This window comes from Gordionus sp. m RMFG-2023, chromosome 1, assembly GCF_954871325.1.
Source record: "Gordionus sp. m RMFG-2023 chromosome 1, tfGorSpeb1-WG-v2, whole genome shotgun sequence".
Classification (NCBI taxonomy): domain Eukaryota; kingdom Metazoa; phylum Nematomorpha; class Gordioida; order Chordodea; family Parachordodidae; genus Gordionus; species Gordionus sp. m RMFG-2023.
The window spans coordinates 62,589,431-62,613,932 of record NC_088775.1 but is presented as its reverse complement, the minus strand read 5'-3'; the positions used below and the strand labels follow the sequence as shown (position 1 = coordinate 62,613,932).

The 24,502-nt window shown below is 27.6% G+C and overlaps 1 protein-coding gene across 6 annotated transcripts in view; it reads right to left on the bottom strand.

The window, feature by feature from the left end:
• Nucleotides 1-15,129: 15,129 nt before the first annotated feature.
• The window catches only part of LOC135931307 (glycerophosphodiester phosphodiesterase domain-containing protein 5-like), a 47,376-nt gene continuing 38,003 nt past the window's right edge, over nt 15,130-24,502 (bottom strand). For 3 of the 6 annotated variants that reach the window (XM_065468323.1, XM_065468326.1, XM_065468325.1), the window contains 2 exons: nt 16,646-16,796; nt 15,130-16,131 (listed from right to left, as the gene is read on the bottom strand). In XM_065468323.1, coding sequence (XP_065324395.1) covers nt 15,997-16,131; nt 16,646-16,796 — 286 coding nt within the window. In that variant the 3' untranslated portion in view covers nt 15,130-15,996. Of the gene's footprint in view, nt 16,132-16,645; nt 16,797-17,502; nt 17,610-17,888; nt 17,974-18,013; nt 18,154-24,502 lie in introns of those variants that run through there. The other 3 variants (XR_010573008.1, XR_010573009.1, XR_010573010.1) reach the window with 3 other exon arrangements.

The following is a 24,502-nucleotide window of genomic DNA, read 5'->3' as shown; positions in this document are numbered from 1 at the left end:
TATATAATTTATATTTTAAATTTTCAAGTTATGATTAAATATTGCTAAAGAATGTGTTTAAGTTTCAGATTTATATTATATATGTAGATTGTATTTGTTACAAGCTAAAAATAATTATTAATTCATTAAGGATATAATTAAATCATTTGATATTATATACTTCATAGTTCGATCTTACTCTATGACTATTGATTTCGGGGCTATGTAGAGAAAGTGATGCAATTTCTTTTAGCCAAATCTATAGTTATCACTTGCCTTATATAAATTACAAATTTGATTTTTTAATTAAATTATTTATCCAAAAAATGTGTCAAATAAATAGACTATTTAAAAAGTATTAACTTTTCAATATTTTAAAATATAAATACGATAAAATTAGTTCTTCTATGGAAAAAATGGAAATTCCTTCTACTTTAACTACCACCGATACACCTACACATAAAGTTCACATGCAGCAATATAGAAGACAATCCAATTCTAGAAGCAACTTAGTAAATGAAGGCTTAAACGCTTTAACAATGGAGAGTAACGACGACTTAACCATATCGCCACATATTATTTTTCGAGGAAATAATGTCAATAATAACAACATAACTAGGGGTGGTATTCAATTTCGGCAAATAATAAATAACGTAAATTTTTCACAGCCAATGAGAGTTCCATCACCGAGGAACACTTTTTCATTGTTTACACCTTCAAATAGAATGGTGAATAATAGCCCTAGGCAAGCCGGTAATCGCAGTAGAGGCTTATTTTTGCCTTCGATCAATAACATAAGACAACAAGCTCCTATAGCCCAAGGCGATCAAAGTGGATCCTATTATGATCAATATAATTCGGGAGCTGTAATAAACTAATTTATATGACTCTATATTGTTGCATTATAGGAATAAAATTTGTTTGCATAATTTCTTTAATTTTTTAAATTAATAACCCTCTTTAGAAACTTCGAATTTCTATAAAATCAACTTAGAAATTCCTTGCATTAAAAAGCTGCTATAAAATTATAAAAATTGAATAAATATATATAATACTTATTTTCAATAGCGGCTCATTTTTTTTATAAATTTACATTCTAAAAAGTAAACTTGTTCATTCCTTCTGTTTTGAAATATGCATATTGTAAAATAATCGGCGGCATCTTTCTGCGAGATTTTCTGTAAATATCTGCCGCTTAGTATTCTAGAAAATAGCTGCCTAATAGTTAATAACTTCCATGCCTCAGGCTTCGCCCGTAATTGCAAATAAGCATTTGAAATACGAACTATCTTTTAAATTGGTTAATATCTCTTCAATTCGTAGCAAGGAAGGATATTTCATCTACACGATCTATGGGTTTAGTATTATATGAAAATCTGCGCATAACCTTCAGTGGTCTTCTACCAGCACAGGCCGAATTGCCCACTCATTATATTCCACGGGGCAAGTAGTACCCATTGATCGAATTTCCATTTCTTTTCACCACTCGAACGGTACTCGCTGAAGCGCACAAAATTTTGGCATACAACCCTCCTTTAATTTAATATCCACTTCATAATCTCTGAGGCATCCAAAATCTTCGAAAATCTCCTTATGTTAAACACTAATTGTCGCACTCCTTCTTTCACTTTAATCATATGTAATTCTACTCAATTCTGTTTCGTTAAGTGGGTGCATTTCTTTATTTTCTTTTCAACTCCTCGAATACTCGCTTTTCCCATGCTTCCTTGTTCTATTTCATCACTCTCCCCAGTTTGTTCCTATTGCAACTTTTCACCATTTCGCGTGCCATCATATATCACTTCTCTATTTTTAACATCATGAAATTTTCCTTCTTCCCACGTCTTACTTTTCATCTTATATATAAGGTCACGTTAACCTTAAAAAACCCCAATTTCCTCCCTATAGTTCTCCCCTAAAATTCTTAGCAGCCTATCTACTCTCCCTCTCCTCTCTTCCAAGTTATGACTGAACATAGTCTCAATATCTGAGAGTCCTTCTTAACACCAACATACCCTATTCATACTCTCATCTCCACTATTTTGTGTACAAATACACACCTCGCAAATATGCCTCCAATACTATACTCAAGTCAAGACCTATTCGGGTGATCTAGTTCCATCCTAAAACCGCTGCTACTTTATGGTTAATAATCCCTAAATCTGATGTCTTCACTCACTCTTCTTTTCATCGCCGCTCCTAATTCCCATCACTGCCAACTCCAATATTTTGAAGTTTTATTTTTATACCACTAAAAGAAAAGGTAATTTTGAAATTTTTTTTTGAGCCCCCTGAGATTGTAAAGGCTAGTGACGCTCCTGATGATAGGGGTCATGTACTACCCTTTCTTATATCATATTTAATCTCTCATCACACATTTTGCCACGAGAACATATTCCTTTTACCTCTTAAAACTTCAACACCTTTCACACTCCTCAGATGCCCTTCTTTTCCACATCTAAACACTCCATGTTTCGTTTTCTCTTTAAAATAGGCACAATAATCCCTTCACTTTCCTCACTCTCAATAGTTCCCAGATTCGGAGCATTTTGACCCATTTGTCTCTGCAGGAAATAACCTCTGGTATTATTGCTAATACTACTCTATTCTCCTTTCTATCATGGCCAAATCGTCCACAATTTGCAAATCGCAATTTTTCTAGTCTTATCAAACAATATGGGGCAATATGACCATATTTTTTTCTTTAAATATTTTTTCCCTGCAATCTTTATCTATAAAACAGTTCATATCTCTTCCTCGAGAATCAAAACTAGATTTTACTTAAATTCGCCTTCTCCGTGAATTTTCTTACGGCCATGGACTTCAATTTTTGCCCAGGCCCGCAGTAAAAATTACTACCCAATTCATATCTAATATTGAAAAAAATTCCCAAGCCCATAATAAGTTTCTAAAAATTCCCAAGCCCGGCCCAAACCCTTATCCAAAAATTTTATTTATTGTATATAATAAAAAATAAACAATATTTAAATAGGCAATCATTTTGTTTAAAATACTGAAATTTATTATTATCAAAACAAAAAAATGGCAATATTTCTTTAAGTTGGAAATGTTTTATTAGCCTAAGCCGGTTTTTAAAAAAAATGTAATAAATTTAGGCTCTCTAGAAAATATGATATTCCTGCTAGCCGGCCTGGCTCTTGAAGATTTCTGATAATGCTCCAAAATTTGTTTATTATATCCAGGCCCTCTATTCCGGTCTCCACTCTCAGATCAATTCCTTCTTTCATTTTCATTCCATCTTCCGACTTCACTAACTGTCCCTCCTTTAATCAATTCTTGCACCAGGAATCAAGTTTCTTTACTTATCACATTCCCCTCTACATCGTGTCGTTAAATCGTCAAAGTTTGACCTTTTATCCTAAAATTTCGACTTCAACCATATCAATAATACTATCAATGTGCCAGAAATATTATACTGTACCTCATATTACTTTACAAATTTCAAACTTTTCATCACTACTTTATAAGAAATTTATATCAACTTTAAAATAAATATTTTGGTTATTTGTTGTGTCACCATATAGGATAATCAATAGTGTAAACCCAATTATATGTATATACATTTACCAAAACACTATTTCTGTATACTTAATTCAAACTATTATTTATTTAGCTATACTTTATTGGTATATAACTTCTTGACCACCATTGTAAAAAAGTCGGCTAATCCCATGCTCAATAGGATTTAATATAAATATCTGCCCTACACTTAAAAGGACTTCCTGTAAATTATCAGCCCCTAAGAGGACTTCATGTAAAATACTGGCCACCTACACTTAAGAGAACTTCTTGTAAAATGTGTTTCGCCTACACTTAGGACTTTTGTAAAATATCAGCCGCCTACACTTAAGAGAACTTCTTGTATTTTCTTTGCTAACCTTTCTTAATGTTTGTAATAATTTAAATATTTCAATTACTGTTTATTTATTAGCGAATAATTTTTTTTTTCAACAAATTTTACAAAAATGAGAAAATGATAATAATTTATAATCTTAATTTTCAATTTCCAATAATAATAAAGTTACAGGAAGAAAAAAAATAAAATAATTATTACTTTTTTCTGCCCTTATATATTTTTTAATTTTTAGAATATAAGTATAACAAATATTTATTAATAATGTCCAAAAAAAATATAATAAATAATAATTAATAACATCTATTTTCCTCTTTAAAAATATAATAATAATCATGACTAGATAAAATTTAGTATTCTCAAAAAATGAGCATATGTCACGAAAATATTAAATAGACAAAATTAGTGTTCTAAAAAAATGAGTTGCATAACAATTAAAGAAACTGGCTTAAATTGGTGCTTCCAAAAGTTTGGTCAACTTCATGCTTAAAATGTGGTGTAATAATATTATATCTTATACGGTTTCTATAGAGTGACTGCCAATATTTTGATAGATTAAGAACTAATCAGATATCAAGTATCGGCGCAAACTATATATTCTGTTTTGGCATGATGTCAACTTTTTATTATTTCACTAATTTTATATTATCTTCTAAAAGTTTTAGAAAAATGTATTAATAAGACATGAATAAATTTTTTTAAAATAAGATAACAAATATTTGCACAGATCTTAGTGCTTTCATTTGTTCAGCCAACTACACTCAACTTTGATAAATACAGAGACGTAAGGCCTAAAGCAAATCCCCCCCCCACTCCCCCAATAATTCTTATGCAATCTGTACTAGGTTACGCTAAATATATAATTTATAGTACGCAATATTCTATTTTTTTTTAAAAAAATATAATAATATACAAAACATATATTTTTATAATAACATCTAAATTATAATTAACTAATTTAAATAAAATGATAATATAGTCGTCTAATAAAAATATAATCTAAATCTTAGAGTACTCCTTCCTACCCATAATTTGAGCATTTGTAAAAAATTGGCTCACTTCACACAGGATGAATATCTATTACCCAGGATCAGGGTTGCCAGGTCAAAATTCTCAAATTGTGGGAGAAATTCGGTATTTTGTGGGAGTAATATAAAAATTGTGGTAGAAATATGAAAATTGCTAAAAAAAAAATTTTTGCGGGCCGAAGGAGAATTGACTTAGTTATCCGCTTATTATTTTTTATAAATATAAAATCGAATCTATTTTCCAAAATAAAATAGGTAATTATTTTTCAAAATAAAATAGCCAACTATTTTTCAAAATAAAATAGCCAACTATTTTTCAAAATAAAATAGCCAACTATTTAAAATAAAATAGCTTTTCAAAATAAAATAGCCAACTATTTTTCAAAATAAAATAGCCAACTATTTTTCAAAATAAAATAGCCAACTATTTTTCAAAATAAAATATCCAACTCTTTTTCAAAATAAAATAGGTAACTATTTTCCAAAATAAAATACGCAACTATTTTTCAAAATAGGTAATTATAGTACGACACAAAATTTCTTAAATACTATCTTTATTATTAAAATAACATATTGATTTATTATAATATATTAATTTTGTTTAAAAATAATAACCAACGATCTTTTTTAAATACAAAAGAATGTAAACAAGATAAAATTTTATAAAAAAATTGTAATTTTACAATGTAAAAAAAATATATTTTATGCTAATGTATAAATAAGATTTTATAAAAAAACAAACAATTTTAAATTTACAATGTAAAAAATAATTATAATCAATGCGGGGAAGTTGTTCTACAGTATTTAGTTAATACAATGGGGGAAGGGAATATGATATTTTGAGGCATCAAAAATCTTCAAAGCATAAATCAGTACAGGGCAGTCTATCAACATCTATTGCAAAACAAAAATATTCTTCAAAAATAAGAAATAATACAGATGCAACTACAGTTGCGGAAATGGTAAATACCTATCATGCAGTACAACATTCAGAGAGCTACTTAACATCACAATGTTCGTAGAATCTTTCCCCATAATATTTAACGACTAATATAAATGAAAAGTATACTTTGTAGAACACAAATGAGCAAGGCTATCATCAATGTTTTAGGATATAAATCCAGAAGGTCAATTCTTGACGTTTTGAAAGATGTGCAAACATATGCAATTCTAACAGATGCATCTAATAAGGAGATATTAAAACATTTCCCTTGATCCTCCCCTATTTCAACAAAATTAATGTCATTTCAATAAAACTATTAAAAAAATTTTCTCCAGATATGAAATATCCAAAGACATAGCTAACCATATATAATGGTAAATATGGCAGATTTAACATTACCAATGAATTGCATGGCAGCTTTCTGATCTGATAATTCCTCAGTGAATTTGGCAAAAACCAGAGTGTATTTACAGAATTGAGTCAGCATAATGTTGGTTGACAGGTTCCTCCTAATACGCGCCATCGTAGAATTTTAAAATTTTACAAACCTTTAAAAAATAAATAGATTATAAAAGCTGTCATAATATTTTGAAAAAAATTTTCAAAAATAAATGTCACAAGTATATTTAGGAATTTTACATATAGGAAATCTACTATATGCTGTTAATATGCAGTTGCAATCAGAAGAATATAATTTAATAAAGGTTCACTAAATTATGCTGCAGAAATACCAAAGTAAGAATATTATTACTATTATCGGATAATTATTAATAAGATTTAATATGATGTCATGTTTGAGGAGATTGTAATGCTTCTTTATTTTTATGATTTGCTAAAATATTCAAAATATTAATTTTATAATGTAAAAAATAAATTTATTTGATTTTATGCAAATGTATAAATAAGATTTTATAAAATACAGAAAGTCAAATAGTTATAGTTAATTATATTTTATTTGAGATTTAAATAATGGAACTAAACGTTTACCGTCGTTACTAAGATATTTATAAAACTCCTGGCATGACATTTTATAATTTTGTTTAACCATTAACTCGGCCTCTAATGTTGTTAAAGCAATTCGATTTCTCTCCTTTCTCCAGGTAGTCCTCATCAGGCTAAAAATGTCTCCGATGAGGCATTAGAATGAGGTAAGGAGAAAACATACTCGCAAATTTTTTCCAAGCATGGGGATTTATCGTTATTACGAAAAAATTCCACCCATTTCTCCTCTGCTTTTAGACCATCTAATTTTAAGTATTCTGGCTAATCATAAAAAATGGAAAAAATTACAATCTCTTCAAACAAGGCTTCAATGTCTATCGGTAATTTTAATATATTTATTAAATTACAAAAACCATCAAATGATGGTTTCTGTTCCAAAGTCATAATATTTATACACTTGTAAATAGAGTTATTAAAATCAAATCTTGATTGTAAATATTCCAAAATTGTCTTAATAAAAATATTTGCTTCATTTAAAAATACGTTAATTATAGTAATATTTGAACATTTTAATATGATATTTTTAGCAATAGCGCCATAAAATTTATTATCTATTTTTAACTGTAGAGATGAACATAGCTGTAGCATGATTTTGTGAATCTTTATCAATAAAGAATCTTCTGATTGCAACTGAATATTAACTACATGAAGTAGATTTCCTACGTGTGAAACTAATCCCAAATATGCTTCTGACATTTCATCCTCGAAAAAATTTTTCAAAATTTGATGACAGCTTTTAAAATCTTTATTTAAGAAGTATTTCTTTAAGAGTTCGTAAAATTTTAAAATTCTCTCGATGGCAGGTATTAATGATAACCACCTGATAGGTACATATCGCAACAACTCACACCATTCCAAATCAGAACACCAATTCTTTTAATTCAGTGACTCTTTTAGCTGATGAAATAAATTCGTTAAAACATTTCATCACAATTACTTCGACATCTACAGATAGTACATTCATTGCCTTCTTGCAAGAATTATGCAGTATATGGCATATACAGCCAATTGGTATTAATTCATTATTGTGCTGCCTCAATTCGGTAAATACACTTTGAATTTTGCCAAAATTAACAGAGGCATTATCAGCGCAGAAAGCTGACATGCAACTCATTGATAACCCTGAATCAGCTAAATTTACCATTATGTGGTTAGCTATATCGTTGGATTTTTCACTATCGGATGAAAAAAATTTCAATAGTTTTATAGAAATGCCCTTATTCTTATTGAAATAGCAAAGGATCAGGGGAAATGTTTTAATATTTTTCTTATTTGATGCGTCTGTTAAAATAGCATATGGATGTCCTTCTTTCAAATCGTCTAGAATTGACCTCTTGGAAGGTTCTGACACATTTGTGATAACCTTGCTCATTTTTGTCCTACCTCAAGTAAAGTTAGCACTTATTTTGGAGTCGTTAAATATTAGGGGAAAAGATTCGACCTACATTTTGATGACATAGCTCTGTTAATGTTGAACTACATGATAATTTTGAAAATGTCGAGTGAATAATTTTATAAAAAATATATTTTAGAGCGGAAAAATAAAATAAAAGAACTAGACATATTTTTTGAATAAATATTTAAAATTTATTTTAATATAAAAATAATCAAATACTATCTCTCAAAATTATTATTTATATATTAAAAACATTAAAATGTTAAAAAAAAAATTGTGGGAGAAATTAAAAAATTGTGGGAGCTTTTTGTGGGAGATTTCTAATTGTGGGAGTTTTGTGGGAGTGAGATGTATGTGGGTAAACTAAAAAATTGTGGGAGACTCCCACTGATGGGGGGAGACATGGCAACCCTGCCCAGGTTACATATTTTAAAAAGCTAAATAAAACAAAGGAAAGAAATATTTTTAAACAAATATCCTTAATTAGAATATACCCTAGATGAAGCATAGCCATATGCCAGTAAGTGGGGGGGGGCACTGGGGGCAACCACCCTCTCATTTTTTAACCTTCGGAAAAATCCTAGTTATTTACCGTTTTGCTATATATTCTAACTCAAGTTTTATATTTTATGAATAAACTTTTAAACTATAGACTTTTTTGGAAAAAATAAAATAATAGTTACAAATTGAGCAGAAGCGTTTAACGTTGTTTTTCCTAAAAACCCAGCCTAAATTGATGTAGCATTTTTAAAAAATTGTAAAAACCCTTGCGGGTTTTAAAGCAAGGAAACGTTTACAAATTTGCACGTTATCATTTAGAATATATTTGAAATTAAATGCAAAACATTCCAATTAACAAGCACTATAATTATTTTAAAACTCTTTTTTCTCATTTCAGAGTTCAAACATACAAACAATTCAATTGCGTTTAGCAGGTGGAAGCAATTATAATGGTAGAGTGGAAATAAAATTTTACGATTCAAGATGGGGGACCATATGCGGAGATGGATGGTCAATAACTGAAGCTAATGTAATATGTAAAATGTTGAATTTTGGATATGCCGAACAAGCCTCACAGGTTCCAATTTATATACATCCTTTAAAATAATGTCTATAATATGAATAATAGCATAATATAATATATATAAATTTTTAATACAGGGAACTCAATTCGGAAATTCTTATGGACCTGTGTTATTAAGTGGCGTAAATTGTCAAGGTACAGAATACAATTTAGGTCAATGTCGGTTTATAAAAAGAGGCGTAACATGTCCAGGGAAAACAAATATAGCCGGAGTCGTATGTGGACAACGTGAGTTTTTTTAAAATATTTAATTGTAATTTTGTTAATTATTATTTTTTATTATTAGAGTTACCAGACTTGGTTGTAGATTATCGTGAGTTAGAACAAACAATTCATTTAGACCCTACTCCATTAGGGCAATTGACCTGTGCTATGGAAGAAAATTGTGTTTCCAGTTCAGCTTATACATTAGTACAGAATGAAATTGGTAGGTTATTTCGAATATCATGGCAAATTAATATACATTAATACTGAATGAAATTTTCAAGATTTAATTTAAAAAACGTTTAGATTAATGGAATAAACGCATGAAATTATAGCCTTACTTAATAGAAAAATACTAAATATATAAATAGTAAGCTTGATTAATTACAATAAATAAAGTATATCTGGTATATACAGTAAAACCTCCAAAGCAAATATGACTTACTGATAAAATTATTAATATGAAGAATCTGAAACTTGATGATCATATTTTTTTCATAGAGTTTTACATTTCAATATTATTATATTGATATTTGATTTCATAACTAAGCATAATTTATGAGCAGAAATTACAAGATCTATGAGAATTGTTACAGGCTTAAATTTAAATAAATAATTAAATATATTTTATAAAATTTAAAAATATGAAATTAAATCACTTTTTCATTTATTAGGTAATTTGACTATTCAAATTGAATAATATATTTATGTCAATGGAAACAATATAAGATTTCAATAAAGAGATGTAAATATTCTGCTTTTTAGAGATATATCTTACGGAGGTTTTACTAGCGGATATTAGGCAGAACAGAACATTATTTATAATTATTTAAAGATACAAATCTTTCAAAGTATTTCAACTTAATTATAATGAGTAGATAAGATTTAATCAAATTGTTCATTTTTAAAGAGTTAGTTAGTCTGACCTTAAAATTTAGTTTCTCTAATAAATTATTTTACTTAAAATGTTTTTGAAATTTTTTTTTAAAAATAAGGTTAGGTTGTATGTATGTAATCTCTCATCTCTTTTTATAGAATGGAAAAATTCTAAAAGAAAACTTCTGAGATTTACATTGGCAATGGCGAATATAGGAAAGGTAGCGTTCTTACCTATTCTGCCAAAAAAATTGTGGGACTGGCATCAATGCCACGAGTAGTTTATTACATTATTTATTTTTTTTAAAAATCACTTTTAACCAAAAGCTAACCAAGTTTTTCACATCTGTATATCTCATAGGGAAATCGGTCTAAATAAACTTACTTTCGTTGGGTTTAAAATCTTAAAAAAAACTTTTCAATAGACTTTTGCATTATTATTATTTTTATTAGGATGGGCAAGCGCTTATAGAAATTTATTAAGGTTTACGACTGCCATTGCTAATATTGGTACAGCGGATTTTACTCCGTTTCTCCCGAAAGTTATGTGGGATTGGCATGAGTGCCATCAGTAAATTATTGGATTATCATTTTTTTAAATGCTTGAAAATAAAATGTTTTAAAATTAAGCTTTAAATTTTTTTTGAATAAATAACAAGCGCTTTATAAGTCTCAACCAACTCAAAATTAACATTCTTTGTTTTAGCAAAACAAAACTTGCTTTGTAAATAAATTAATTTTGATACTATTTTTACCAAATCTCTTTCTATAACTGCTCTATATATTAATTTTACTAACACCACAAATTATTATTCATAATAAAATGCCGCACATCTTGCTTTATAATATCAATAAAAATTTATATACACTATAACAAGGTGTTTCAAGAAATTAAGAGAATACCTTAAAATAATGCAGAAATCATTTTAAACCTCAATATTTCAGGGATCTCAAGGACTGCCTATTATTTTTTGATGGAATAAAGTTTTATAGAAATCTTATAAATTGAACTTAAAAAGCTATAAAACGGTTATATTTATCATTATATAAAATTTGTTTTGAAAAAAAAATGTACACATTTAAGAGCATGCCAGAAATTGGAAAAACTATAGGACAAATTCTTAATCCAATTTCAAATTTCTTATTTGAAGATATTAATTTTTATAATTTACCTTTGCTATAAGGCACAGTGTCATATAGACTATACCTAAGGAAGTTATTCAAGCCTTAGCTTGCCATTTTCCGAGGGGAATTAGTTTAAAAAAGTTTGCGGTGATGTAAAAGAATATTAAGATAAATAAAAAATAACTTATAATATAGGCTTGGGAAGTTGTAGTTCAAATATTTATACCCCCTGAGATAAGAGCAAACCTTTAGACTTGATCAATCAAGACATCAACGACTACCCTACCGCGAGATAGGCAAAAGTTAGAGGTTTAAAAAGAGATTTCGCAACTATTCAAGGAAAGGCTCTGTAAAAATACCATGAAATAAAAACTTGTAAATAATGTTTAAGAAACACATTTAGGATATAAAAAATTCTAAACTTAAAAGGTGAGATAAAGACTAATGGAGAACTGCCACCTTTCCGGAGCTTCATATGATACAATGATTAAATAATACATGGAAGAAAGCAAAATAAGCGGAATTTATGACAATCAGAATACATATAATGAGATTTTGGGTAATCATCTTCTTGTTAGATTCATTAGTGAATATTGGCGATAACCCAGAATTCTAACAGGATATCGCTCTTTGGCACAAAGTTCGAGCTTGTATTGAATGTTTGGATACAAAACTCCCTTCCAAAGATAATCTGATTTCCGCCATAATCCATCATTCAATTCGATGTCATATTGGCCTATAGTATTGTGAAAACTTAGATTTAGCCATTTAACCGCTTTTTTGAAATAGATAAATCAGGATTTTCGCAGCCTGTAGATTTAGTCAAGAGTGCCAAATCTTCTGCCAGCGAAATTTTGAGGCTTAGATAATATTTTTTGGCTAAAATCTTAAAGTTTTCGCCTTTTTGTCATTAAATATATCATATCACATAATTATTATCACATACTTTGATAGAATAAATAAAAAATACTAAACAGTTGCACCATGTGTGCCTGACCTTAGAAATACTGATATTTCTATTAGTTCGAATCTGATGAAGAATTAAATCAAAATAACAACTTTCTACTCAACTTAGGGGATAATATCCGACATTTTGATTTTATCCATCATAATAAATTCAGGGAAGTCTAAACTCAAAAAAATAATATACTAGTATAGAAAATATTTTTTAAATAAGAAAGTTTTATAAAAACTTAAAATATGATGAAATGTTTGCATAGGCTGCCTTCACAAACAATTAGCTTCACATCCGTTTTATTAAAATAATACATCATATTTATAAGTTACTCAATCGGAAAAAATTGGCAAGACCTTCTTAGATAAATTGAAAATTTTCACATATCTCATTTCTTAGAATAAATGCAATACAAGTGTTATATCATCTTACTAAAGAATATCATTTACATAATTAATATGATCTCAGATGTGCTTCCTAAAATCTTGTAGTAGTAGCTATTTGATAAATAACTCTAAAGGCTTGCATCCGTTGAATAGACTGTGATACATGTCCAAGAGAAATAAGTAATAGTATCTTTAATTTTTTTTCAATCGTTTGCTATGTCGTTATGAACAGAGGATAAATGCACATTGACCCAAGCAAAAATAAGTGAAACAGCATATTATTCAATAGTACTATGATCTAATATCCTCTCCAGCAGGAGAAGACAAAATTAAAAAAAATGTTTGAAATAAGTTTAAAGAATTTCAATATAACTGCCCACAAGCTATCTATTTAATATATCTCTAATATCAAGACCGGCATCTTCCAAATTGATGAAGTTTGTGAGATAATAAAAAAGCAAGGATTTTGCCTGGTTATCATTTAGATACGATAATTTTTCAATGTAAAAACGTTATTTTTGATAAGCACAATATATCGAATGCGATAGAATCTATAAATATTAATAAAATATCGGCATCAAGCATGTGGAAGGAACTTTGCCCACTCTGTAAGTGGCATGCCATAGTGACCCTTCCAAATTCAACTACTTTTCAAAAAGAAGTATATCATTATAAAAACGAATAATTGTATTTAGGAAATATCGATCAATTGACCGAGTTATACTTGATCGGTTAAATACCCAACCATGATAAATATGATTAAATCATATAGCAAAAATTCATGTTATTTTAAAAATTTCATGTTCCGTATTATATTTTTTATAAATAAAATTTTAAACGAATACTCTATATAATCGATATTAATAATTCATTAGATAGCTTAAGTAAACTAAAACCTTTAAAGGTTTGGTAGTTTTTAATATTTAGACTCAAAGGTATCGCATAACATTTTTTTGAGGTGTTTCCTTGATTTCTGACAACACCGTATTACACCCCCATACTTATCATCGTCGCTTTAGAATTGGAATGCGTTATATCGAGTATCAAAGCATTTAAAAAATTTTGAGTTAGCTTTTAAATTTGAAAGAATTATTAAGATGTTGTGGAAATTGTTAAATTTTAATCATTCAAGCTCCCTGAGCAATAAAAATATAATGTTCCACTTCAATTTAGATAATTTTAAAAAAATCGAAACAATTTGATAAATTTTTTAAAAATATGAAACAATTGAGTAAAAACTTTAGCACCCATTTTTTAAAGCGGCGATAAATTTTATTCACATACACAATCATGCCATAAACATATTACATTTACTCTTTCAAAACAAAACAGACATTATCATAGCTTTGAAGTATTTTCAACGTACAGAGTTTTAGATAGAAATAATAACGCAGTTGCCACAGGGCATAAAGCCAGCTTTTGCTTAGAAGACGCCCAATGCAGATATGACATCTTCCCCACTTTCCAGTGCAGAGATTTCGGGGAACAAGGTATTTCGGTTGGTTGCATCGATGTTTATAAATATGATATAGATTGTCAATGGGTTGACATGACAGATGTGCAACCTGGGAGCTATCAATTAGAGGTAAGTCAAATATAATGATTAAATTTATCATTTATTCTATTATTTTGTTGATCTAAAAATTAGATAGTTGTCAACCCGGAAAAAAAGGTGGCTGAATTAGACTACACTAACAACAGAGTTATCTGTGACATCGAATACTCTGCTTATCAAATAACAACGACTGGATGCAAGATAGAAATGAACTAAATTTATTCATGATTCAATTTGAAACAGTACATATTAAAAAGAGTATTAATTAAAAAAATATTTTGTATGTATGATTTCATGCAAAATATAATGCAATCAAAAGAATTTTTCTTACATTAATAATAAATGTATATATATAATTGTTAGATATATCTATGATATATTAAATTTTTATTTGTATACATTCATTTTAATTTGAATGAATGTTATATTTTTATTTTATTATTCAAATTGAATATTTTAACGAACAAGACAACTTAAAATTATTTTGTTAAACCTTCGTTTTTTATAATTTATTTAATTCTTACTTTTATTATTCATATTATAATACTAAAAAATTGTTACAACCTCTTGTTATTTAATTGAAACATTATATTTTAAATATACAAATTAATTTACTATACATAGGAAGAGAAAAATCATTGAACATCAATATGTATTTAGAATGATATAGAAAATATTTGATACAACAAAATTAGAAATAAAAAATTATAAAATACAACCATATTCGACCAAATTATTTAATGAAGTACATAATTAAATTAAAATTTTATCTGTCAATCAAGTTTACCAACATTAATATATCACGTAAATTAGCTAGGGATGAGAACCCGAACCCTCGATATTTCGCTGAACCCAAACCCGAACCCTTTTTTAAAATTTAGGGTTCAGAGTCCACGCTTTTTTTTTAAAAAAAATATATTTTTTATTTTAAAACTTTCATTTTATTTATTTTAAATTATATGTTAAAAATAATATAATATAAAAAACATGTAATTTATGATTTTCATTTATAAAAAATTTCCTATTTTTAAAATAATTGTTTTTTTATACAAAAAAAAATATTAATTAAAAAAAACATTTTTGATCATTTTTTCTTTTTCGTAAAATTTTTTAAATTTTACCAAGCAAAGCAGATTCTAAAAGTTTTTTTTATAAATGATGATAATATATAATAATATCTATTTTAGGATATTGATGTTTGTAGATTATTAAATTGATAGTAAGATAAAGAGAAGTCATAATCACGAATATATTATAAATATGATGATAAATTATTTTTATGGCAATACTAATAAAATAAATTTAAAAAAAATAATGTTTCTGTTATTTTAACTAATTATAATAAGTCATTATTTTTCTGGTCTCCTAACCCTGAACCCACATGAACACGAACCGGGTTGATAGATTTTTTACTGAACCCAAACCCATCTTTTTAGAAGGAGGGTTCATATCCCTGAAATTAGCTATATGAAAAAAGGAAAAAATTAAATTATAATCTAATTTTTCTTCATTATATAATACATAAATACAATAAAGTTACAAAGATGAGAATTTTATATGAAAAATTCTATGGATAATTTTAAATAGTATTAAGCTTGTTTAGACAAATCCACAAAATCTTTTTGTTTGTTTATCCGAGATATTTTGAATTGGAATATGATAGCCATAGATAAAAGGCATAATAAATGCATGCTGGACACTAAGGCGAAATAAGTACTTGAATTCTTGTTTTCGATAGGTAAATAATATAAGTAAACGAAAAGATGTTATTATAAATATATCAGACATGCAAAGGTAGAAATTTTAGGCCTATCCCGGATTTGAAATAACATTTTCAAACTTGGCCCAAAATCTTTTTCACAAAGCCTGTTTTTATATTTGATCATTGCCCAGCCCAAAAATTTTTAAAATGTTATTTTAAGAAATACTCTTGGTTGTAAGGACCGCTTGATGAGAGGCTTTCATTACTCTGACTTAAAAAGCTTTTCTAATTCCATAAAATAAGTGACTGCTTAATGGCGAAGACTTTTAAAATATATATTAAATAAAATATGCATTTTTTGGCTGTGGGGGAGATTTGTCCTATTATGCCCCCTCCCTCCGTTGGCTACGCGCCTGTGAACAAGCTATTAGTTTATAAATTAGCTTGAGCTACTGTGAAAATATAATACAATTTAATGCAAATTAATCTAAATCTGTAAAATATATATTCTATCTATGTATATTTAATAATAAAACCATTAACATGAGAGGCCTTAGCGAGGGATTTGTCATAAAACCGCATCTACCAGTGGTTATCGAATCGACACCCACACACCAATAATAGGAAAATAACCACAACTGGTTAACGACGTAAACGTTGATAGTTATATTGTTGCGAATGTAGTTTCTAAACAAACGAAACACATAAATAAAATAATTAGAAACATTTTGTACTAGTCATTTTACGTTTTAATTAATAATAAAACTATTTTCCTTTATTTAATAACTACTATTGAATAGATTCAAATATAATCAAATGGGCTCGCCTGAGTTTCCCGGGGAGGGGGTGGGGTGTATGAATTTTATTATGGGGTTGCAAGAGTTTTAAATAAGAATTTTTAAAAATATTTTATAATTTAAACTATATTTCTAGCAGTAAATCTTTGATTTTATCAAATTTATTAATAGAATTAATATTGATTCATTAATAGAATTTGCATTTATATCGCACTATATGGCCAAACTCAATTTTTGTAAATTTTCAAAAATACCCTCTTTTTCGTGAAATAAAAGCATGATTGGTTTTTGATAAAAGTGGCAATTGACATTTTATAACTTAAAAAAAAGGTTTGTAACTTTTTAATAAAAGATAAAAAATTTTCCAAATTAATAAAATTATGAAACAGTTCGAAATCTTACATTAATTTTTTTATGCGTTACATAAAAACAATATAAGTATGAAGAGTTGGCTTTATATGTGTATGATTTTTATTTTTTAATAAACAAGCTTAATATATTTTATTTATTTGACAACAGGAATGAGTTTTAGAAAAATAGCTTTATTTGCAAAACATCAATAGCTAAAATTTTGACATCAATATGTAGATTATTACGGGTAAGTCTTCAACCAAAGTATCTCTCTTTACCAACATATGCTTGAATTATCAGCAGAATACGTCAGGAAATCTGATTTTCCTCGAAACAGCCTAAAAAAGGTGGTCTATGTTTAATTATAAAAAATTTAACTCCATTGTGTGATCACCAAGATTATTATATATTTTATAAATTCATGTTAATTGAGGTTGACCTTCCTACCTCAGTCTCATATAAAAGCATTATTACAAAGAGCATATTTTATGAAGGAATGATAAATATCACCAAGATACCTAATTCAAATTTCTTATCTTAAACAGACATATTATCTCCATGTGTATATGTTGGAGATAATATTTATTTCCTAATGGACTTCAATGAAACCTTATAAAAATCATTTAAATACCCAAAAAATAAATTGTCTTGTGCTAATCTCACTTGAGCAATGTTTAAGGATTTTATGTCAACTTTGGGCATCTTCATAAAATTACCTTAAATTAATATAGTTAATAAAATTATCATTGTTATAACCTGGTCATAATTTATGTTATATATCTTTCCAATTTCCTCCCATATTATCTTACTTGGTGTAGAATCTCTGAATTTTAAATAATTTTTGCTCCAAAGGTTTATGTTCACTCTTATACTTTCCATAAATAAATTTTCTGAGACTAAAACAATATTATTATATAATATAAATGCCTATAATTTTTGGGTTAGTAAATTTATAAAAACAGGCAGTATTATTTAAAATTGTTTTAATATCAAATTCTGGAACAACTTATATGCATTAAGGATTTATTAAAAAAAAGTTGGTAAATGAATTTTTTTTATTAATAATACATACTGACAATTAAGATCTTCTTAATTACTACTTATTTATATTTATACATCCCATCTGAATTCATTTCTTATTATAAAATAATTATATAAATTAATATTACTAGTTTTTCGTAAAAATTTTATAAATTTAGCAAAATTTTATTAAAATTTATTTATCTCTATTATTTTAATAAAATAATAAATTTTTGTAAATGACAAAAAATGATTTAGAACACTATTTTATTTTTACATTAAAAATAACTTATGAAATTTTTTTTCAAAATTAATAAATTTTTGATATTCAGGACAAAGCAGCCTTATAACAAAAAGAAAAGAAAATATGCAACAAAATATACTATTTATTAAATAAAGTGGAGATAAAATTTCTGAGGTAACTAGTTGTTAGTAAATTTAAATTGAAGATTATATCTGACTATGACGGGGTTGAGGGGTAATTAGTTATGTGTATATGGTACTAATTATGCTTTATATTAAAATTTAGGAGAAAGAGGTAAAATTGTTGCTGTGTAAGCCGCGAGCATTAAGGGTATTAGAAATATCAAAATTTAAATTTGTGATAGGAATCATATAGGGAAAAATTAAAAATAGAGATTCTTCAAAATTTTTGAATTTTAAATATATACTAGACATTGGCCTCAAAATTTTGTTTTGCAGACACAGCTAGGCCTGATCAAAAAACCACGTCCCATGCAACTTTCCCAAAATTTTGCCATTTATTTCTACTGTAATTTAATAATAATGTCTTAAATTTAATTTTATATTTAGAAACAAATTTAAATTTGTGATAGAAATCATATTGAATAAAATTTAAAATAGAGATGCTTGGAAATTTTTTAATTTTAAATATGGGGTAGACATTGGCCTGAAATATTTTTTTGAAGACATAGCCAGCTTTTCAACCATATTGGCATTTTCTTGTCGCACATTACACCGGATATACTTCGCCATTTAAGCCATCCTTTCTGGATCCGTGCATTGACTTCTTTTGCGCAACCTCCCTCTTGATGTAGCATTGAGCCTAGGTATGTAAACCTGTCTACTTTTGGGTACTTTAATTGGTCATCCAGCGATGGGGTGCCTGTAACGTTCATCTACATGTATACCGTTTTTCGATTGTTGACCTTTAAACAATATCCAGCTAAGCGTTTGACCACTTTTCGGCTTCTTCGAATACTTTCTCCTTTGTCTTTTCGCATAGTACTATATCATCGGCATATAGCATACACCAAGGAGATGGCTTTTGGATGTCTCTCGTTATCGTGTCCATAATTATACTAAATAAAAAAAGGACTTAGAGCAGATCCTTGATGTAATCCAATTTCAACACGAAAAGGTTTAGAGTCTCCAACTGTCGTTCTAACGCAAGAAGTTGAGGCTTCATAGATATTTTTCATAAGCCGTACATATGCGTCAGGGATATTTTGTTTTCTCAAGCACCACCATATTAAATCCTCCATCGCTGGATGACCAATCAAAGTACCCAAAAGTAGACAGGTTTACATATCTAGGCTCGATGCTACAAGAGGGAGGTTGCACAAAAGAAGTCAATGCACGGATCCAAAAAGGATGGCTTAAATGGCGAAGTATAGCCGGTGTAATGTGCGACAAGAAGATGCCAATATGGTTGAAAAGCAAAGCTTACAAATCCATTATAAGACCGGTGTTACTCTATGGAAGTGAAACATAGGCATTAAACGCTATTGAAGAAAAGTTATTACAAACCACGGAGATGAGAATGATATGGTGGAGCTTGGGGTATACTAAACTCTACCATATGACGAATGACTGTCTCAGAGCAAAAATGGGTATTCAACCTATGGCGGACTTGATAAATGAAAATCGGTTAAGGTGGTATGGTCATATACTAAGAAGGGAGACGAATGATGTAAATCGAAAAGTATTGGACATGGAGGTGCCGGGGAAGAGGACGACTTCGTGTTACGTGGAAAGGTCAAGTAGACAAAGTTATGATGACTAAGAAGATAAATCCGGACATGGCCCTTACTCGATCAAGATGGAAGAAACTTATGAAAACACCCCACAACTGTGAGACCATATACATGATAAAGAAGAAGATAGCCAGGCCTGATCAAAAAACCAAGTCCCATGCAACTTTCATAAAATTTGTAATTTAGTAACAATGTCTTAAATTTAATTTTATATTCCATTTATTTCTATTGTAATTTAATAACAATATCTTTAATTTTATATTTAGAATAAAATTTAAAATTGTGATAGGAATCATATTGTGTAAAATTTAAAATAGATATGCTTGAAAAATTTTTAATTTTAAATATGGATCAGACATTGGCCTGAAATTTTTTTTCTCAAGCCTGGCCAACCCATAATAATCTTGTAATTTTTTCCCAAGCCTGGAGATAGGTAAATCTCTGAAAACCATATTGTTGGAAAAATTTTCTCAAGCCCACCAAAGATCATAATAATTTTGTTAGTTGAGAACTGAAATAAAATATATAAAAGTCATAATTCATTTAAAAATAAAATCAGAATATGAAAGTTGCATGGGCTTGTTTTTTAATCAGGCCTGGCTATTTCTGCAAAAAAAAATTTTCAGACCAATGTCTAACCCATATTTAAAATTAAAAAATTTTCAAGCATTTCTATTTTATATTTTACACAATATGATTTCTATCACAAATCTAATTTTATTCTAAATATAAAATTAAATTTAAGACATTCAATAAAAATAATGGCAAAATTTCATGAAAGTTGCATGGGACTTGGTTTTTTAATCAGGCCTGGCTATGTCTGTAAAAAAAAATTTTCAGGCCATTGTATAACCCTTTTAAAATTCAAAAATCTTAAAGCACTCTATTTTAAATTTTATCCAATATATATCCATCACAAATTTAAATTTTGATATTTCTAATACATGCTCACGGTATACATTGCAACAATTTTAGCTCTTTTTCTCCTAAATTTTAATATTTATATATAATTTATTAATAATACCATACACACAAACTAAATAATTACCCTTCAACCCCGTCAGCTAGTGTGGTAATAAACGGCAGAATTTTAAAAATATCAGCTATTAATTAATATATATATGGTGAATTCCATAGCAAATCAACCAAGGTTTCAACCCGACCCCCTTCAATTTTTCTTAAATTTTGTATACTGGTAGTATATGCTATAACTAAGAAAAAAAAATGAAATTTTACCTTCCAACATTGTTTACCCGCTAAGATATGGCCGTTTAAAGCGCAGAAAAATTGTACATTTTTTACAAAATGCACCTCATTTTTTTCAAATATCTCGAGAAATAATCATGTTAAAAAAATAATTTAAATTTTATTTTGTAGCTTAATAAAAGTTCTTTAAAATTACATAAAAATAAATATGATTGACATTTTATTAATATCGAAAACCGGATGCGTAAAACAGGAAATGGCCATAGAAAAAAAAGTATTTTGTTTTCAAAATTTTTTCACTGCTTTATATTTGTTCAAAATCCTAGACTGGGATGAACATGGGTTTAGGAATTATCACTCTTTATATGGCTAAAATTGAACAAATTTAACATTAATATCATCATATTTTAATTTAATGAATAGTTATGAAATAATGTTAATAAAATTATGTATAAATGACAGGTCCTTACTTTTTTTTATCTTTATCAAAATTTTTGAGAAGTGGCTGGAATAATGAGCTTTGTTTAACACTTTAGTTAAATTTTGGCTCGAAATTACTTGACAAAATAATTCTAAACATATTTATAACTATTTTTGCCTCAAATTGTTACATATAATACAATCAAAAATTTATAATTAAAATATATCATATATTATAATCATCCAAGGAATTTTAATAAATCTAAATCATGACTTTTGTTTTCGTCTAGGGGAATAAAAGCTTGGAACTTTGTGTTCCATAAATTCTTTTTGCACTCAAAAACCTGCTTTCAAGATGACTTTCTATGTTCATATATTCATTATTGCTCACAAATATATAATTTACCCCATAGATATTATTTCTTGCATAGTTAAATAAATCTATTGTTGTCAATATGTGATGTTCATATGGACGTTGCAAGCTTGCTCGAGCTGCTAACCGTTTAGTAACAACCCCCAAGTCGCATGGACTTTTACCTTGTGCAGTTTCAAAAAATGTCACTCAGCCTTTATCCCAAAATCATTTACATGATTGTAGAGATTAGTGAAATCTTTATTTTTATATTGGTTTGCTCCATCAGAAAAATAATAAATTTTAGCCACTTTATTAAATCTTTCCTTCAAGAATACGATTAATTTTTAAAATAAATAAAATGCACATGCGTTGTGCTTTAAACAATCTGGTATAACCACTAAATTTACATGTTTTATTATGTTGTTCTTATGGTAATAAATTATAAAAGAGTTGATAGTGGCTTGATTATTGGTCTGATTACATCCTTGTGCATGGTTCTGCACTAAAAATGCATAGTTTTCTGAAAAGTCTGCAATAACTAAGAATTCGCTAAAATTTAAATTAAATTTTAAAAAGTTTTGAATTAATGATTATCGTAAAGCTATAAACAAATGAGGAATTAAATTGTTTAATTATTCAATTAAATAATCTACAAATTGGTCAACGGATTTTGTCAGTGTTTCAAGGGTAGTTCGATCAACTGCTATCCATTGTTTTGTTTTATAATCTATAGAATTCTTGTCAAATAATATATTAAGCCTTTCTTTTAATTTTGAATATATGGGGGAAAATTTATTGTTGAATTTCAATTTTGGTAGATTATTTTATGCTAAATAAAATATTTAAAATTATTTTGTCAAGTAATTTTAATTTCGAGATAAAATTTAACTAAAGTTTTAAACAGCTCATTATCATAGTCACCTCTTAAATTTTTTTTATAAAGATAAAAAAAAGTAAGGGCCTACCATTTAGACATAATTTTTAATTTAACATTATTTCATAACTATTCATTAAATTAAAATATGATGATATTAATGTTAAATTTGTTCAATTTTAGCCATATAAAGAGTGATAACTCCTATCCTAAACCCATGTTCATCCCATTCTAGAATTTTGTGCAAATATAAAGCGGTGTGATATCTATCTACAGAAAAAAAAATTTGAAAAAAATATAATATTTTTTCTATGGCCATTTCCGGTTTTACACATCCGGTTTTCGATATTAATAAAATGTCCATCATATTTATTTTTATGTAATTTTAAAGAACTTTTATTAAGCTACAATATAAAATTTAAATTGTTTTTCTAACATAATTATTTCTCGAGATATTTGAAAATAAATGAAGTGCATTTTGTCAAAAATGTACCATTTTTCCGCGCTTTAAACGGCCATATCTTAGCGGGTAAACTGTGTTGGAAGGTAAGATTATATTTTTTTCTTAGTTATAGTTCATATGGTAATTTAATTTTAAAGACTATATTATAAGAGAACATGAACTTAATTAATAGCGCCATTTTCAGTTTAGAAATTAAATATTTATAAAGAATGAAAATTTTAATCAGATTCTTTCCTGCTTTCAACTATAGTTATATTTTTTCTATCTATTTTTTTTAGTATTTTATGTAAAAAATTAGCTTAATTTTACATTTGTGAATTCAATATTATCCTCAGATATGATATATCTTTTTTATCCGATTTTATATTATCAATTTTCGTATCTTTTCATGAGTTTCTTTAATAAAAATATGTTTGCCCTTTTGGTCTGCTTTAAACCTAAATATAAAGACAAGGAAAATTTGAAATCGATATTAATTCATAGAATAAATTAGTAGCGTGTTTATTTCTGCTGTGAATGATAAAAAAAAATGGAATATATATGTGATAATGTAGGAATCAGCAAAATTTTTGAAAAATATTTTAGCCGGCATTTGAATTTTTTAGCTTAGGGGGTTGACCCTCTGCCCACGCGCATGCGCCTGACATAAGCATATCAATGTAATTTTTTTAAGTTATAACACTACTTTGCTCTCTTAAGACCCAATCGAACGTCTATTTAGCTTTGCAAACCTTGACTATAGGCATAGTTGTCAGATAATTATTTGAGAAATTGTTTACATTAAAAATAAGAATATTTTAATATTTTTTTATATAAATTATCACATTGTCCTAATAAATTACTTTTATAAAATTTTAACAAAATTTACTACATCGACAAAATGCCAATATCAGACTGCCCATTTATAAAA